This window comes from Desmodus rotundus, chromosome 6 (assembly GCF_022682495.2).
Source record: "Desmodus rotundus isolate HL8 chromosome 6, HLdesRot8A.1, whole genome shotgun sequence".
In the NCBI taxonomy this organism is placed as follows: Eukaryota; Metazoa; Chordata; class Mammalia; order Chiroptera; family Phyllostomidae; genus Desmodus; species Desmodus rotundus.
This window is the reverse complement of record NC_071392.1, coordinates 117,010,429-117,030,009: the sequence shown is the minus strand read 5'-3', so window position 1 is coordinate 117,030,009 and position 19,581 is coordinate 117,010,429. Positions and strand designations below refer to the sequence as shown.

Sequence of the window (19,581 nt, the reverse complement as noted above, 5' to 3'; positions counted from 1 at the left end):
AGCCTGAGAGTTTCGGAGCTAAAAGCTATCCACAGTCATATTTTGGACAGATAAATCTACACCCGAGTCTGAAAGCATTCGAGCCAGGAGCACCGATGTCCAAGGGAAGGAGAAGATGGATGTCTTAGCTCAAGCAGAGATAGAACTAGTCATACCTCAGTACTCATTGGCTTCAGAACTTGTCTAACCCTGTCCTCATCACATTTTGACAAGAAAAAAATGTTTCAGCACTCAGCACTTGCTCAGGGCTCGTTGCACTTGCCAGAATTTGTATGAGTCACAGCACGGGAGAAAATGCTTCATTGTTTGGTACTCGTTGGTTTTGACACTTCTCACAGGTTGCAGAACGAATTAACGACGACAAGTACCGATGTACCGCTGCGATTTGCTCTTCCTTCACCTTTTGTTCTGTTCTGGCACTTGAAATGCCATCCGCATCTGGGAGGGCCGGTTCACCACCAGTTCAGTGCTGTTGCATGCCAGGTATCTCCCCAGATGCAGGATACAGTAGTAAGCAAACCAAGTCAGTGCCGTCATGAAGTTTACATCCCACGGGGAGACTGAACGTCAAGTGAATATGTTGATAAGTGCTAAGGAATATTGCATTGTTTTGTAGAGGCCCTCAGGGAAGAGGTGACATTTGGGCAGAGATCTTAAGCAAGGGAGCACGTCTGGGAGAGAAAAACATAACCGTTGACTTCCGACCTGAGAGACTTTATATGGGAGAATGTACATAGCCAAGTGCTGAATGCAGTAGTGTAGGAGACTGGCTAGAACACTGGAGGGGCTAGTGCCCCTGAGGAAGGGGTTTTAGGTACTTATGTATTTATTTGTCCATTTATTGATTTTAGAGAGAGGAAGGGAGAGGAACATCATCCATGTGCTGTTTCACTTATTTATGCATTCATTGGTTGATTCCTCTATGTGCCCTGACGGGATTGAACCTGCATCCTTGGCACATTGGGATGCCTTCAACTCTAACCAACTGCGCTACCTGGCCAGGGCTTTAGGTATTTATAGAAGAATGTTTAGGTCCTTAAGAGATGAAGAAGGGAGAGTGGAAGCAAAAGCTTGAAACAGGAGAAGAACCTGCTAGAGGTATAAGATTCATCCTGGGTGGTAGTTGGACAGAGACTGAAGGGTCTAGCGTACAGGTGGCGAACAAGGCCCGTGGGCCGAATCCGGCCTCCACCTTGTTTTATCCGGCTCGGCACCTTGTTTCTACCTGGCGGCAGCGCCGAGCTCCTTGCCCCTAGTTAAGGAGTAGTTACATTTGTACAGTCCTAAAATTACATTTGGCCCTTTGAAGGCAACCACGAGGCTGATGTGGCCCCCAGTGAAAATGAGTTTGACACCCCTGGTAGCATGTAAAATCTAAAACAAGCCTTGAATGAAGGTCAGGATGAATGGCTTGGTTTAATGGAGACTCTTCTCCACTACACAGTGTTTGATTGGAGATTAATTTGGAGGTGATTTGCAAGGCAGATTTCCCAGAAAGTTCCAGCTGAGAAAATGCGCTTCATGGGCAGCAGGTCTGAGGGGGAGCTGTGGGTTTCCCGGGCGCAGTCCAGTCCCAAGCTTTAAACCATGTGTCATCTGGGGTCTTTTATTTGGGTAGATGGGACTGTTCACCCATTGGGAAGGACTATATATACACTGTAACATCTACAACTTTTTAATTTAGCCCAGTCTGTGGCTCACTGTGTCATTTTGGTGTAAATTAACCCAGAGTTTTTGCTTAGGGCAATGTTACTGGGGACCTCTGGAAATGGAATGTGCTAGTTCTGTGCCACATAAGGACTGACCTTATACACGAGGGTAGTATACCAGAGAGCCTAGGTGCGTAGTAGGCTGTGCCACCTAGGTTTGTGTTAAGTATGCTCTGGGATGTTTGCACAGTGACAAATTGCTTAACGAGGCATTACTCAGAACTATCCCCAAGGTTAAACTGAGCATGACTTTCAATTCCATGGACTAGGAGAGCTTCAGGAAAGGAAATTGCATGAAACAACCATAAGATGGCGGCATTTACACTCATTTCTCAAATGAGAAACCCCATCAACTGTTGAAAGGCTTCTAGCAATTCCTTAGCTCTTTCCTCAAATGTGGAAAGAAACCCTGTAGAAGTCTTTGGTAAAGAGTTACCTATATATGCAGCGTTTCTTTCCACAGGCACAGGAGAACGAAAAGCGCCTGAGGAAGACCGTCTAGCCCAGAGTTCCGTGTCTTTGGGTGCAGCTTCTGAGGCCCAGAGTTGATTAGAATTATAGGGTAAAAGTTGTTCAGTGGATGGTGTTTGTGTTCGTAACCTGAGCCTGAGGATATTTCATCTTATCTGTACCTGTGATAATATCTGTTAGTTATTGATCAGTTCGCTTAATACTTTGCACCTAGTCTTACACGTGTCAACTTGTTGAATCTTCGTAACAGAATTTGGGTTTATATTGCCCATTTTCCAGGCATGGTTTGGTGATGGAGATACCTGTACATACCTTATGTGCCCCAGCCATGAGCCTGGGTCTGTCTTTACATGTTTCAAACCAATACTTCGTTGAGGAGTAAATTATTGGCATAGTGCTACACAGAGCTGTCCTCGATAGAAATCATCAGCGCTGAAAAACGGGTCCAGCTCACAAAATTCAGTGGTGCTCACTCACCTGGTGACTTGGCCCTTGAAAGTTGTATTTCAATTTTGCTTTCCTAGGAACCAAAAGGGGTAAACAGCCCGCTTGCTCGAGTCTCAGATTTTGAAGGCATCTCTTGGAAACAATGCATGGGGTTTATGATGTTTATTTGATAACCCCTGTCTTCTCTCTGGAGCGTTTAGTCCATTAGCATTTATTTTCATTCCTGATATGTTTTTATTTTTATCCTCTTAATATGCTTTCTATTTGGTGTTATTTTTTGGTCCCTGTGTCTTTGCCTCCTCCACCCTCTTTCTTGGAAAGAACCTAACCTAAGTAACCTGGCATCTGTAACCTAAGATAACTTGAAAATTTGCCACTTGAGTTTTTTGGGATACACAGTTGTTATAGGAATTTAGATTCTCTGCGTGAGGGCTGCTTTGTGGATATAAATTGTCAAGTTCTCAAGGGAACCTTTTTCTCCTCCACTTCTGCAAGATCAAGAGAGAAAAATGTTCCTTTCTGCATGGCGGGTTTATTTCTTACTGTCCCTTACAGAGCCTGAGGGACTTTGGGGCCCCAGCTCTGGGTGCGGTTCTGCAGGGCAAACTGGGGGTGACTTTACTGAACTGAGGATCACCAGTGTAGTGGATGCTGTCGGCGCTCTGCCCAGGTCCCCTTAGTGGCTGGTGCATCACTCCCCAGTTCCCGTGAGTGTGCTGGTCAAGGGTGATCAGTTGTCCACCTTGATCTTCACCAAAAATGTGTTCCTACTTACATGATTCTGTGTGAAATGGAGCTCTTTATGGACCTCGAGCCTGTAGATCATTAGAAATGAAAGGGTCTGTCTGCAGAAATAGCTTCGGACAGATTTCATTGTCTTTCATTTTCCCCAGTAAGGAATACACAGACAGACTAGGCTAATATCAGGCAGACACCAGTTACAATTCTCTGGATAAATTGTTAAGTGGATTTTCTAATTCAAATCATTCTTAGGTGGTCTGGAGAAAGAAAGAAAAAGAGAAGGAGGGTGATGGAGGGAGAGAGTAAAGAAAGGGGAAAGGAAGCAAGGAAAGAAGGAAAGGAGTCTTCGTGCCTGATGGCCCCTGGACAGGCCGAATAGTGAAGGTTTAAGATAGAATGAGCTGGAAGTCAAAGCCAGGAATGCAGAGATTATAACAATCTTTATGTTGTTCTCTAATAACATGTCCCGGCTATAAAGCCACACCACATCAACACTCTCAACACCCACATCAACACCTGTGCCTTCTTCCTCTACCCATCTCTCTAGCCAACTGGAAGTTTCCTGTTGCTCCAGGGTCCTGGGAGCCACCAGTATCTAATTCACTAATGGGTGTCTTTCAGAAAAAGCGTTAGAGTTTTCTCGATAGAGTTCTTGTAACAATTTGAATTAGGAAGCCTCCTGTTAATATATGTCCAAAAATTCTTTGATAACTGCCCCTTTCAAGATACCCAGCTAGTCTCCTCCCCTTTGAGCTGGGGCTAGACTTAGAGACTCAGTCCTAATGAACAGGAAGTGGTAGGATTGATGGGGTAACTTCTGAGACTAGGTCAAGAAGGTATTATACTGTGGCTTCTCCCATGCTCACTCTCGGATTACTTGCTCTGGGAACACCAGCTGCTATGTTGTGAGGACACCCCATCAGCCCTGTGAAGAGGTCTGCGTGGGGAGTGATCAAAGTTTCCTGTTAATAGCCAGCAAGGAACTGAAGCCGTTTGCCAAGAGCTGTGAACACGTCTTGTGAACAGGTCTTGCCGCCCCGGTCAGGTCCTCCAATGGCTGCAGCCCTGCCTGAGGTCCTGCCCGCAATATGCAGAACCGCGGCTGCCCAGAGAAGCCATTCCCGAACTATTTTTAAAATTTTATTTTTCACTTACACTTGACATTCAATATTATATTAGTTTCAGCTGTGCAGCACAGTGGTTACACACTTATATAATTTATGAAGGAATCCCCCCGATAATTCAAGTACCCAACGGAAAACCTGCATTGTTATTACAATATTATTGACTATCACTCCCAATTTTTGATCCATAGAAACGGTTTGAGATAATAAATGTTTATTGTTTTAAGCTGTTGGACTTTGGGAACAATTCGTTGTGCAGCAGTAGATAGCAGCTATCCCCTCACATCAGAACAGGCTAACTTGTTGTTTATAGTGGTGTTTAGGGACATTGAAAGCCACCAGAAGCCTGACAGTGATTGCTGGGAGGCTCATGACTGAGGCCTCTCCTGTTCCCTTCCTCAGGGACTGGCATTATCCCAGACAAGATGACTTGAAGGCTGGGTGCCAGTGTGGCAGCCATCGCTGGGTCTCGCTGGGTCCCCCAGTCCTGGTCGGGTGGGTTAGATCTGTGGATTCTTGTGTCAAGGTCTCAGGTAGGTTAGTTCTGAGCCAGGGTGTACCCTTCAGAAGAAGGCACATGATGCACAAACGTTTTTGGATTTGGGGATTGGGTCCTGGTTCCATGGAGATAAGCCATTGGCCATATCTTATTTAGCCTTGCCTGGAGATGCACTGGGGTGACAGGACTTATAATTTCTCCTGGTCATGTGTCCTCATTCCCACTCCATCCCGGGTGGTGACATTTGGGAGCTCGATTGGGAAGGGGAAGGAATTAGGAGGGAAGTTGGAAATTACTTTAATTGCATAGCTTATGAAATCTCTAAAATCACCACCAGGACTTGGTTGACTTTCAGGGTATGGGAGAGTCTCCTGAGAACCCCTAGGGACATGATTGGGTAGTGGCCAAGGACTCCTTTCAGAACACTCAGACATGGAGTGAGACGGTCCCTTGAACCTGAAGCCACGTGCTCACCTGGGTCTGGAGCACCAGGTAGGAGAAAAGGAGGGAACCGCCCACCTGGGCTGTCTAAAAGTGTTGGACCGAGGTGGTGCTGTGCCTTTGCCCTTGCTGGCAAGGCCTTCCTGACAGTCTGGCCTCCCAGCTTGTGCTGCCTGGGAGACACTGTTTGTGGAGCCCCGTGGCACTAGGCGAACACAGGGTCGCTGGAGTCAAGGCTCAGTATTGCGCCCTCTGCAAACCTCCTCGAAGAAATCATCCCCAGCTTCTCTCTCTCTTTTTTAAAGATTTAATGTACTTATTTTTTCAGAGAGAGAGAAAGGGAGGGAGAGAAACAGCACTGTGTGGTTGCCTCTCATGTGCCCCCAGCTGGGGACGTGGCCCACAACCCAGGCACGTGCCCTGACTGGGAATCGAACTGGCGACACTTTGTTTCACAGGCCGATGCTCAGTCCACTGAGCCACACCAGCCAGGGGTTCCAGCTTCTCTTATATAATAAACAGGCTATCAAATTCCTTTTAGAATTTGGTGCATGAAAAATATTTTTCTGCCCCGAGCAGCCTTCAGTCAGATAAGAAGGACTGTGTTCCCTCCCTGCCTTGCTGCTAGGAGGCTCCAGTGCATTTTTGGTGCTTACTGGCTGCAGCTCTCCTCAGACTGGGTTCTGGGTCATTATCGACTCACTCACCATGGCTGAACTTCGGTTTATTTACTTTTATTGGCTCCTTGTGCCTTTTATTTTATCTATCTTACCTGCTTCAGACAGAAGTGATGGTCAGGAATATGGACCCCTCTGCACCCTCCTCCCAGTTGGTGGAGCTGGCAGAAACCTGCTCCCAGCGTGGGCTCCATGAAAAAAGTCTGGGATGGTGGTCACAGCCCTGCCTTCTCCTCCCAAAGTCTGGAGCCAAGGGAACCACCATGAGCGCAAGGCCCAGAGCTGCCTGAACCAAGATACTGGGAAGGGTGGTTATGGGGAGGCAGGAGGCTCAGCTCCCCTGAGGGCAGATGGAGCCATTGTCCTCCAGTTTTGGGAGCCGACAGGGGCCTAAGACTAAGTAAGCAAAGGCCCCACATTCAGTAAGAGGAGAGAGAACACCAATTTGGGCGTGTGAGCTGGTGGGGTTCAAGGTTCAGCCCCAGGATGGGGTCCTGTGAGTCCCAGCTGTCAGTGGGGAGGTCTCTGAGCTCTCTTTTTAGAGGCTGACCTCCCAGGGTGAGTCTGAGGCCGGGCTTGGCCAGAATCTGGTCTGAGGCCGGGAGGCCGAGATACAGGGAGGTGGCTGGAGGCAGGCAGCATGGTCCCACCGGCAGAACTGGAGGCCCCAGGGCCCTGTGCCTTCCTGTCCAGGGTCTGGTTTTGGCTGGCAGAGTGAGGCGTGGTGCCTGGAAAAAGAACCAAGACAAGAATGAGGATATGAGAGATTTCGCTACGGTTTTTTGGTATCGAATTGGAGCCCTCTGGAGCTGTCCTGCTCTGTATGTAGATTTCAGTCCTATTTGGTGATTTGAGAAAGGTCAGCTCACCCCCAGCCATCTGGGGGCACCTTGGCCTAGCCTTTGCATGAACAGATCTGCTGGAGGAATATGGTCTGCTGGCTGGAGAACTTGATTTTGAATGCTGGCCCTGGGCCAGACTCTGACCTGCGTTTTCTTGAGTATACAATTGGGACAACGATAACAACAGCCTCACAGGTGGCTGTGTGTGACAGAAGGGGTTGTGTAAACTGGAATCAAATCCAGTTTCCAGCTCAGCTCTTTTGCTTGTTTCCTTCCCTTCCCTTAACTCTGAGTTAGGGGCAATTACTGGCTCATTCTTCACCAAACCCAGTGTCTGGGACAGAGAAATGGACCAAGTTTCCATGACAGATGGGGGTGGCCTGGGACTGAAGTCCAGGCTTCAATGTGCACCCCTTCCAGGTGTGTCTTCCCTTGTGCTGGCTTGACACAGGCAGAGCGACAGGATGGAAGGAGCCAGGGTCCCTGCATCATCACTTGGGAAGAAGGTGGCCGTCAAACAGAAACACCCAATTTGGACGTTAAGCCAAGTGAGAAATACACTCGTACTGTGTTTGAGCCATTAGTGTTTGCTACAGCAGCTGAGATCATTCCAGTGAACTCTTTGAGAACAGAAGCTGAGCGAGGGCGGCAGCGAGGCTATTGGAATTCCCAGACTAAAGGCTGACTCTCTTCCTAAGCTCCAATGGATAGGTTCAGATAACATTTTCTCTTAAAAAAAAAAAAATCAAATTCTACAGCAGTGACTTCATCAATATAAAATTGAAGGAGGAAAAAGTAAACAAAAAAGCCTCATAGACAACAGTACGGTCATTACCAGCAGGAAATGGGGTGAGGGGAGGCAAGAGAGGATAAAGGGGGATAAGTGGGAATGGACAGAGACGTGACTGGGGAGGTGAACACACAGTGCAGTGTACAGATGATGTGCTATAGAACCGTACGTGTGAAACCTATATACTTTTATTAACCAATGCACCCCAATATATTCAATAAAAAATTAAAATTTGAAGAAGGGCAAACTTTAAAACAATAGCCAGTACAGAAAGGAGCGTAAAGGAGTGGGTGCGGTGGGCAGGCACGTTGGGATTCTGGGGACATGAATTGAGCACTGCTTCTTGGTTTCTCATGGAAGCATTTTGTACACTTATTTTTTCCTTCCATGCTTAAGTCCATCAGTGTCCAAATACACCTGCTTCATTTTTTGTTTTGTTGGTGATGTTACAACATAGTATCACATTTACTCCATCTCCTAACCTATGTGGACAAATGAGGTGATTTCAAATATTTTCCCCAACTTCACAAGAATGAGCTTCTGGTCAGGCCCTCTTCTGCCATTCATCTCGGAGCCAATCCCTGCGTCCATGATGGACTGGCAGCTGACCTTACGAGAAGGTCTGCAGCTTCGAAAAGTCCTCCATTGATTTGGGGGGCACTCACGAGGGATGGGTTCTATGTTGACACAGACTTCTTGTCCTCTTTTTCCAGCCTCCACTTGTTTACTTGTTAGAGGTGTCTAGTCAACAGTAACTTGTTACCATTCCAACACCAACGCTGGGCACTAGAATGCTTGCTGCAGCTCTAACACCCACAGAACGTTCCCTAGGGAAGTACGTGGGTGCCCCGCTTCTCCTGACCTGTTTCCGCAGTCACTCGGCGCTCCTGTGGGCCTGGAGAACGGAAACTAAACTGATGGGGTTTCATCTCGCAGGGAAATACCACTATATGTGCTTAAATTCTTGTTTCTTTTGCTCATAGTCCTGCCTATGTGTTCTAAATGCATGAAATAAATGATAATTTCTGCACTAAAAATTATAACCCCTAAACTACCAGTCGTTTCTTGTGCCTCTTACTCAGTTCTCACACCAAAGGCCAAAATCACAGCATTCTGACACTGTTTAATTTCAAAACAGGGACAATCTTTGAAAAATGGGATCACCTCAGAGATGGTCTTTTTCAGTTGGACCTTTTCTTCCTCCCAAGGTGGACATGGTTTCTAATTAGTCCCCTCTGAAGCCCTGTGACACTTTCTTTGGGACATATGTGGCCATTTCTTATCCCTTTATTCTAAACGTTCTAGTGTTTTTCTTTTTAAAGAGAATACAAATATAGCAGCTGCTAGATGCAAATCTCCCTATTCCTTCTCCTGAAGAAACCATTCAAAACATAAAAACAAACACATCCCCCATACTCAGGCAGCTGCGACCCATGTCAGCGGACACCGAGCATCTTAAAGGGGTGTCATGGGACACCAACCATGTTGGGTTAAGTAGCCAGACATCCAGAGGATAGGACATGGGAACTACCAGATTCAGGAGAGAAACCGAAGAAGAAAATCATTTCAGAAGTGACAACTGAATTACGAGGAACAGCGAGAGGAAAAAGTCACCCTAGAAGATGTCACGAGAGACTGGGAGGATAGAAATCAGTGAGACAACCCTGCAAGACAAGCGGTGCCACTTCCCCATTTCACAGAGACACCTGTACCTCCTACCAGCTCGCCTTCGTGGGGCCTTTCTCTGTGCCGGGGTTCTGTAAAGCACATTTACTTACCCCGTGCTCCATCTCATTTTCACCACCGCATGAGGTCGGCACCATAATTTATCCAGGTGTATGTTCACTGGCCCAACTTCACACAGCTAGTGATCGGCCACATTCCGACTTCAATCCCAGATGGATCTGGTTTCACAACATACGCTCTTTACACCTTTCCATGTGGCCTTGTAAAAAGTAACCAATCACGAAGCACAACTTACCTGCTTTGGTGAGTTGGAGCTGGGTGGCATTTTTGGAGCTGTCTTTAGCCGTGTCCTCTGAATCTCTGGCTGTGGCCCTACCTTTGACAGATTTGTGGCTCTTCTCAACCTCACGGAGCTGCAGGAAAAAACTAATGGTTGATCTGAGCCAGGGAAACGGGCGTTTGCGTCTCAGAGCCCAGGATGGTGAATTCTACGGGACGAGGGTTCGCTCTTCAGTTCTTGGGAACCACCTTAAATTGCCTGTTCTGCGTCCTCAACGACTGACTGCAGAGGGCAGCCGAGACTCCGGTTTGCGGGCATTTGCTGGAGCGCCAGGCCAGTGGAGGGTGGAAGCCCTCCAATCCTCTAGTTCAGTGGTTTCCTTTATCGGGGCAGGAGTCCAGTAAGTGGGGATAGGGAGGGGAACCCGCTGCGAGGCCGATGAGATTAGTTCCACCAGAGGCGGTGAGGAATCGCGGAATCGAGGAGGACTAGCCTTAGAGAGAGGGTTTACCGTCCACAGGCGGTGGGGGTGGGGGCTGGGAGAGTAGAAGAGAGTGGTCAGAAGTCAGCTGACGTTGAGAGACGCTGCCAGCCGGTGTGTGGAGGGAACTTACAAAAACTCTTAGGCCATGGGTCACAGACAACGTGTGGTTTTGACCGCACTGTTTTCTTCCTTATTTATAGCATTATTTTTAATCTCCAGGAATTACTGTGTGTACTGGTTTTATTATGTACAAACATTGGTTGCATCTGCTGAATTTCAGCTGTTCTTCAGCCTCTCTACATTTAAATAATTATTGTTACGTATACCCAGATATCCGCAGAATATCAATGCATGCTGTTGAATCTCACAGGCTTCTGCCTGTCACACAGATACTTTTGGCTTTGGTTTAAACAAAAACAGGGCTTCATTTTTAACCTTCCAGAATGAAACGTGTGGCAGAAGGAAACTTGGGACAGACTCACCGCTTGGATTTTCTTCCTTAGCTGGGCGTTAGCTCGGGAAAGGCTCTTGGACACTGAGTTCAGGTAGTAGATGGCCAGGCTGTAAGAGAAGAGCATGCTCCTGTGGTACTGCTATCCTGGAAAGTGGCAAGAGCTGGACGCCTTTCCCAAGGAATCAGGGCAGGCTTCCTGGAACAGGTGCTCAGGCTTTGCCTCTGGGCAGGGAGGGTGGAGGGAGGTCCTACCATCCTCAGTAACCCCCTTAACATGGAAAAAAGGTCCTGGAGATCTCTGCTCTCTCTCTATTTGATGGAACGTGGAAATGACCTACACATTTCTACCTCCAGAGTGCTCAGTACAAGCTGGCTAAAGGAATCATCCCTCTTTTGGGAAATCTGAAAAGGTGGGAGAGGGGCAGGGTTTCGTGTCTGCAAAAGAAGCTTCTGTGTTTTCTGGGCCCCTGCCCTGTGCCATGTGCACCCCACCCCACATCTCACTGGTTTTGACAAAACTCCATGAGGCAGAAAGGATGACTCTCAGCTTTAAAGAGGATCCCGGAACTCAGAGAGGCGAAGTTCTTTGCTCAAGTTCAGCCCATCTATTAGTACTCCTCAGAGCCCACATTTGAAGCCACAGCTCTTTGCACATTCTTCAAGTACGGAGACAGGCAGAGCTGCTGAGTACCTGCTCCAAGTTTGCCCAGAAACACAACTGCAGATGCCCTGGTGGGCCCTGCTCAGGGTGCACCAAAGGGAATGTGTGTCCTGGGCTGCTGGTTTTCAGCCCCCAGCTCCTACTGGCTGACTTCAGGACTCGGTGTCCTTGGAAGCTGTAGCCTGGGGCTTCCCTTTCACAGGACCTGCTGGGGGCTGTGGCCTGGACTGTACCCCCTGGGAACAGAGGGACCACCTAGGTTGGATGCTCAGCCAGCCTGTTGCTTGGGAGCTTTTTAGGTTTACCCCAATTGTCACGTTTCTCCATGCATTTCAAGCCTTAGCTACTCTAGCTTGGGTCTTCTGAACCTTCCCTTCAGGGCGGGGCCCCCAGTAGCCACTTCACAGAGTCTGCAACAAGCTCTCCCCATGCAGAGAAGAGGAGCCACGCTGCCCTCGGAGCAGAATGTACGAGTAGGTCGGGGGCTGCCATGTGAGCTTCCCGAAGCAAAAGGAGAGTGGGGAGGGCGAGAAGGGACCACTGTCTGTTTCAGCACTTGTCTCCACCAGGCCTTGCCCTTTCTCCTTTAACAACCCATTTGTTAGGGAGGAACTGGAGGTCAGAGAGGCATGAGGGCTCGTGTGTAGCTATATTCCTCCTGAGGCTGCCTATAAGGGTCAGATTTGGTGCCTGAGTTCCAGAATTTTCTCAGGGGGACACAGGGCAGTCCAGGTTGTCATATCAGGTCAGCCCTCCCTCATGCAGGGCTAGAGGTAGAGGATGTTTGAAATTGAGGATGTGAGGAAATATACCCATTTTGGAGAGCAATTCAGCACTATCTAAAAGAACAAAGAAATGCGTTCCTGTGACCCAGCCCTGGACCCAGCCCAGCACTTCTGGCGGTCTATCTCAGAGAAACCCTCACAGGGAGACATATACAAGAGGCACATTTGCAATGGCAAAAAAGGGTAAATGACCAAACTATGTCTGCAGAGAAATGAATAAACTGTGGTTTATTCATTCGTACAATGGAACGTAATAGAGATGTTAAAATCCGTGCTCACGTACCCACATGGGTAAGTCCCCTAAACATAATGTTGAGTGAAAGAGCTATGTGGTGTGACCCATTCATGAAAACATTTTAAACTCAGAAAACAATGGTACATACACATGTGACAAAAAGTACCAAAATAAGTACGGAAATGATGAAAACTAATCAAAATAGGGGTTACTTTTGGAGAGAGAGGAAGAGAGAAGAATTGGGTAGCGCTTGCAGCATATTGGTGACATTTTATTTCTCTTAAATAGAGAGACAGATCTGAAGCAAAATTGCTAAATGTTAACATCTAATCTCGTGATCTTGTCTGTGGTCGTACTTTTTTGTTAGGCGTATTTTAGAATTTTAAAAGATTATGCTGAAAATAGGTATTTATAAAGAAAAAAACTAATATTTTCACTAGTATTTTTTTGTAATCCTCACCTGAGGACATGCTCATTGACTTTCAGAGAGAGAGGGAAAGGGAGGGAGAGAGAGAGGGAGAAAAACATGCCTCCGTACAACAACCCCAAAACCTAGGCATGTGCCCTGACCTGGAATTGAACCCGCAACCTTTCAGTTTATGGGATGACGCTCTGACCGAGCCACACTGGCCAGGGCTATTTTTGATGATGGTAATTCAAATCCAGGGCTCTAGCTTCCCGCCCTCTTTTTTTCTTTCTTCCCCTGGTCCTTTCTCGAGCATTCCTTGTTTGCCTCCTGTGCCCTAGGCTTGGGGCTGGCGTGGGCATACAGAAATCATCAGACCCACCCACTGCCCTCAGGGGTTTCTCAGTCTTTGAGAGGGATAATGATGAAAGAATGAACTAGATGTTTTAGGGCATAGGGTGCTGTGTGGAGAAGCCCCATGGGCCCTGCCAGGGACAGGCTGAATCAGCCCCTTAGCTTTCTCAGAGACTAAGAGCCCAGAGGTCTTTGATAATTCTTGTGACTGGTTAGGAGGGTGTTGCAGACACTATCAGCACTCACTCATATTCCTTGGTCCCTATCTTCCAGTGTGCTCCCCGAAAGACTTGCAACCGCTAGTACCTTTACCTCTGTGCTGAAGCTTCCCCTGCAGCCCCCTCCATAGAAACCGTTCTACCCAGGAACACAGCTGACCCATGTTGCCCTGCAGTGAACCTGCACGGTTCTCCTCCTGTGACTCCCAGCAGCACTCAGCCGGGGACTGATGGGAGCTGGTACACAAAGGCCCCGTATCCCTCACTCTTGAGTGGAATTAGTCTGAAGCACAATGTTTTCCAGAGTTCTCCAGCAGGTCTAAAGTCATCTAAAGTGATAATAAAGCAGCTTCCTGTCCCTTCTGCCTGTCTTCCCTACCCCTTTCCCAAAAAGCTACTTGCGTTTGAATCTTTGTCTCAGGATCTGCTTCTGGGAAATCCACTAAGAGGGTAGGAAAGACGGGCCTGCTAAGAAGGTCTGAACTGCAAAGGGGAGGTTTCCACGAGGCAGAGCCATGAGCCTTGGCCAACTTACAACATCAGCAGGATGGCCGGAATGATCAGGCCTGGGTTGGCCAGGAACGCAAAGATCTTGCCCAGGAAGGTTGGGAAGTCGTTTTCAACGGTCTCTTGGATGACATCATACATTCTGTTTTTCCCACTGGAAAGAAGAAGACACATTCTGGCATGCTGCAAAGCTCACATGGCACGTGACTGTGTGCACGCCCCCCTTCCCTCGCCCCCTCCAGCAGGTCCAAAGCTGCCTTTCACCACTGCTTTGGAAGAACCAGAGCTCTGGTCCAAATGGAGGGCAAGAGAAAATTGCCCCACAGGGTGCCGCCATTTTGTCTGGGAATTGTAGCTGGGTCGGCTCCCTGGCTCGCCAGCTGCTCGCCCTTAGTACCTCACAACTTCTCAGGCTTCATTGTTCTTCTGTGTCTGACATCTTACGGGCTTCGCCTGTACTCTCACGGGAGACTGATACAGCTCTGAGCTGGCACAGAGCTTCCCCTGCACGGAAATAGTTCTCCAGAGGCTGATGTGATGGACAACCTCATGGTGCCTCTCAAACACAACTGTAATTAGTCTTCAGATTACAATTCAAGGAGATAGGACGGCGAACCCTGGATCCACACTTTACAGAAGAGAAAAATGAAGCTTCTAGCTGTAACATTTTGGAGGGCACTCCTAATTTGACAGTCCCACACTGCTGACTTCCACAAATGCTTGCCCAGAGATGGCTGCCCACTGCTGGCTTTTGGCTGGTAGTTTTGGCACCAAAAAGTGGATTTCAGGGTTTAAAATTACTGGTTTAAATATTTGCTCCTCCATTTATTAACTGTGAAACACCATGGACAATTTACTTATTTTCTTTCTGGCCTATATTCATACCCTTACTCTTCCCACTAAAAGCTGTACTATCCAAAGCGGCTATTAAAAATGCAATTAGCCCTGGCTGGTGTAGCTTAGTAGATTGAGCGCCTGCCTGCGAACCAAGGGGTCACTGGTTCGATTCCCAGTCAGGGCACATGTTTGGGTTGTGGGCTGGGTCCCCTGGTTGGGGATGCACAGGAGGCAGCCACACATTGATGTTTCTCTCCCTCTATCCCTCCCTTCTCCTTTCTCTAAGACTAAATAAATAAAATCTTTAAAAATGCAATTAAAATTATTTAAAACTAAATACAATTCCATTTCTTAGTCACACATTTCAAGTGCTCAACAGCCATGTTACTAGTAGCTACTCTGTTTAAAGAGCAGATGTGGACTTGTTTCATTATAGAAAACTGTCTTGGACAGTGCTGCCTCTAGAGGTTTGATATCTTCGGGCAAGATACTGAAAACCTCTAGGTCTTCATTTCCACATCTGTATAATATGGTATTATAATAATAGCGTAGTCCTAAAAAGATTGTTATAAATTCCTATAAAACATTGAGTATGAGCCCTGTCAAATTGTAGGTGCCCTCCAAAATGTCACAGCTAGAAGCTTCATGTTTATGTTCTGTAAAGAGGGTTGGCAAATAATGGCCCATGGACCACATTTGGCTTGCTGCCTGCTTTTATATGGTGTGAGGGCTCAGAATGGCTTTTGTGTTTTTTAAATGGTTGGAAAGATATCAAAAGAAGGATCATATTTTTGTGACACATAAAAATAGAAGTATGAAATTCAAATTCAGTGCCAGTAAATAAAGTGTTCTTGGGGCACAGCCACGACCATTCATTTGCGCATTGTCTGGGGCTGCTTTTGTGCTCCGCCAGCAAGCAGACAGGGACAGTCGTGTCCGAGACCACTGCAGTGCTCAGCACGGCTGGGAGGCACGGTACGTGCTTCAGTGATGCAGTTACAACATGACTGCATTTCACATACTGTGCATCACCCTCATATGACATTTGATTATCATTTCTTAATTGCCAGTGCATACCCACCATGTAAAGACAAGTAAAGTGGACCTCAGATATTATGCTTTTAAGTCACAGTTGAGTGTAGATTATTTTGCCATCGGATTATGATATATTAGATGATGTATTAGTTTTTAGTGCCTGCTATCACGAATGACTGCATTGGTGGTTTAAAACAATAAGAATTTATCCTCTTGCAGTTCCAGAGACCAAAAGTCTGAAATGGTTGCGATGGGCCTAAACCAAGGTGTCGGCAGGGCTGTTCCCCCTCCTGAGGGAGGCTCTAGGGAAGATTCTGTTTCCTCGCCTTTCTTCAGCTTCCAGAGCTTCATCCCTCGCATTCCTCGATTTACAGCTCCTCCCTTCCTGCATCTGCAAAGCCAGCAGCATACAGTCTTCGAATCTCTCTTCCACAACCACATCGTTTTTCATTTTAAGGACACTTACAAGGACACTTGTGATTTAGGGCTCACCTGGACAATCTCCCTATCTCAAGATCCTTAACTGAATCACACTGACGGAAGCATTTGTGCTTTATGAGGGTAACACCGCAGGTTCCATGGATTAGGACCTGGGGAGCCATTATTCAGACCCCACATCTGCTCTGTGGCCCCCAAGGATTCATCGTGCCTGTAAAATACATTCACCACCATCCCCACATCCCCAAAGTCTTGACCCACCTATGCAAAGTCCAAAATCTCATCTAAATACCATCAGCCTGCAAGTCCCAGATCTCATCATCTAAATCAGGTATAGCTGAGACTCGGTAGGATCCACCTTGGGGCAAAATTTCTCTCTATCTGTGGACCTGTGAAACTAGAAAATGAATTATTTACTCCCAAAATAGAATGGTGGGCCAGCCAAGAGATAATGGTTAGAGATGCTCTCCTTCCAAAAGGGAAAAAATGGGAGGGAGAAAGGAATCACCAGTTCCCAACAGTTTTGAAATTCTATTAGGTTTCAAAGGTCTAAGAATAACCCTCTGGGCTCTTGGCTCACCCTCTGTACCTGTGGCTCTGCCTCCAGGACCAGGACTCTGCCTCAGAGTCATCCTTCCTTTTTCTTGAAGAGTAGCATTCGTTTTAGGCAAATAGATTTTATCAGCCTGTTAACTGCCTGAAAAAAATTTAGAGTCCAACAGATTTCCTTTACTTCCTCTCTCTCCATCCCTTTCAGCCCACGCTGGTAGTGTTACTGCTTGTATATCATTCTCAAATGCCTGGTGGGTCTTCCATGAAAGTCATGGGAATTCACTCCGTTAGACAAGAAGGTCCTACATAGATCTGTCCTGGATGAATCTATCTCTGTTTCTGGCTTCTGCTGAGACGACCGAGAGGGTCTGAGTCACATGCTTAAAAGAACCCTCTGTGCGAACGAATCTTCAGATCTTCTGATTCCTCAGAAGCATGAGCACAAGTTGTGCAGCACCCCCTTCAGCTTTCTTTTTAGAGCATGTGTTCCTTCCAGTGAGTCTGTGTTTGGTCCTGATTCCTTTTTGCTTACCAATTCTTTCTTCAATGCATCTCTTTCTTCTCACATTTTAGTATAAACAGCAAGAAACAAGACTGCACCTTCAATACTTGGCTCAGAAATCTCCTCAGTGAGATAGCCAAGTTCACCATTTAGAGCTTCCGCTTTCCATAGAACTGTAGGATATATTCATCTAGGTGTTCTGTCTCTCTATAACAAAGACCCCCTCTCCAGTTTCCAAAGTCATGCTCCTCATTGACCACTGGTGAAGAAATTAAATTGTGTTTGGTGGCAGGAGCTAAAGAAATGTATCCAGAGAAAATAAATGTGTTTAAGACTTTCAGAGTTTCCAGCAAGAACAGGTGCGTGAGGAGTTGAGGTCAGTGAGAGCAACGTCCTACTCAGAAACGAGGCAAATGACTTCAAGTGGTTTCCCTTGGTTTTTGATGAGCCAATAGATGGTGCTGAAGCCGCTCAGGTGTCTACTTGAGGAGTTAATGCCAAGTGTGAAGTGAATGGAGACTTACCTTCTGTGAATATTCTGCGTGCAACAAAAATGGGTGAAATTTTCTCAAAGAAACTGAGAAAACACGAGTTCAGGACAACTGAATGAAGTGGAATCGCCTATGATGCGCTACAGCTGATAGTGGTCAAAAGACATGTAGACAAACCACTATGCTGTGCACCTGAAACTCATATAAAATATACTGCATGTCAGCTCTAATCAGCAAAGTAAAAAATGTAATAAAAATGACGACAAAATACATGGCGAAAAGAAGGAGGCCTAGCTGGGCAAATTTACAAAGCTTGTGGAATTTTAGGTGTGTCGGACTGTGGTTATTCATTGTTGTATTCATCCGCCGGGAGTTTGCAGAAAATATCTGCATCTGCCATGTGCCACTGAACCAACAGTGTCAACTGCGGACTTCATTTGCTCTCATGACCTAATGATTTTCATATCTGTAAATGTTTGTTACAATAAAAGCTGGACATCTTGACTTGTCATTACTCAGCAGTTCAGCGGCTGAGCAGTAAGTAGTAAGGGTCTCTGGCATTTTCTTTCTATGGTGGTAGATGTGTTGCCACATCTGGTACAGTGATGGGTCCAGGTAGCAAAGACGGCGATCTGGGCCATGAACTTAACCTTTGATGATAAGTAACAGTAACTTTGAACCTCTATCAGTTGAAATATTATCACCTCCTCCCTTCAAAAACAGTGCCATTCTTTCATTGGTAGGCCTGTCTTCCAAAAAATTATACTCTATTATTATCATAATTTCCATTTTGTCAATGAAAACTTTGTGTTCATTTGTTTCTTTCTTGTTATATAAGTATCTACATGATAGTCTGTTTTTGTCTCTTGATCCCCAAAGCCTAAATTATTTACTATCAGGCTTTTCTCCGAAAAGGTCAGCTGATCCCTGCTGTAGATAATACCTCCCACCACACAGCACTGTTAGGAGTACCAGCTACCCCCAACTTAGGCTGGGCTCAGGCTTAACAAACTTGTATATGTGCCTTACTATGGACTGGCACCCTCCTCTAAGTACTTTATGAATAATAACACTAAATCCTCAAGACAATCCTGTGAGGCAGGCCGTGCCATTATTTCCATCTTATAGCAATGAACTTGTGGTTTAGGAATCTAAGTAACTTGCTCCAGATGACCCAGCTGGCAAATGACAGAGCTGGCTCTAGAGCCTATGCTCTAAATCAGAGGGTTGGCAATTTTTTTTTGAAAAGGGCTAGATGATAAAGATTTTAGGTTTTGTGAGCCAGAAGATGTCTCTTGGAAGTGCCCAGTTCTGTTGTTGTAGCAAGAACGGAATTTATGGAGTCGAGAAAGGGCTTTGTTTCCAGACGGTCTCACATTTGGAAAGAGAGCAGTAGATGCGCATTACCTCTCAATCTACCTCCTTAAAAATTATCTCTTTATACAATGTCCAGTCTCCTAAACGAGTCTGACTTACACCCTGAAACTACAGTGCTGATGAATTCTCCAGAGATTGTGGGGACCCAGTCAAGAGTCTCAGTAGCTGCCTCACATTTGAATGGCATTTGTCGATATATGGTCATTTTAGCTTCAGAATACCCCCCCCCCTTTACATTGCGCATCCTATGGGAAGGTAATCCAGGGGAGTAGACTCTCTCTATGCTGAAAGGTTAGAACTGTGCTGTCCAATATGGCAGCCATTATCCCCATGGAGTTATTTAAATTAAAATTAATTCAAATGAAAGAAAATTAGAAAGTCAATTCCTCAGTCCTCATTTCAAGTAGCCAACAACTATGTGGCTGGTGGCTGCCATATTGGATCATGCACGCATAGAATACAGGGGCCAGCACAACGAATGCCCCTTTTTATTACAAAATCATAAGCATTCTGTAACATAACAATATCACACTCAAGC

General features: G+C 46.5%; 1 protein-coding gene across 1 annotated transcript in view; it reads right to left on the bottom strand.

Moving 5' to 3' along the window:
• Positions 1 to 6,619: 6,619 nt before the first annotated feature.
• TMC2 (transmembrane channel like 2) overlaps positions 6,620 to 19,581 on the bottom strand; it is a 56,350-nt gene continuing 43,388 nt past the window's right edge. The window contains exons 17-20 of the mRNA XM_024559413.3: positions 13,840 to 13,965; positions 10,674 to 10,752; positions 9,723 to 9,840; positions 6,620 to 6,837 (exon numbers count right to left, since the gene is read on the bottom strand). Of these exons, the coding sequence (XP_024415181.2) occupies positions 6,620 to 6,837; positions 9,723 to 9,840; positions 10,674 to 10,752; positions 13,840 to 13,965 (541 nt within the window). The remainder of the gene's footprint in view (positions 6,838 to 9,722; positions 9,841 to 10,673; positions 10,753 to 13,839; positions 13,966 to 19,581) is intronic.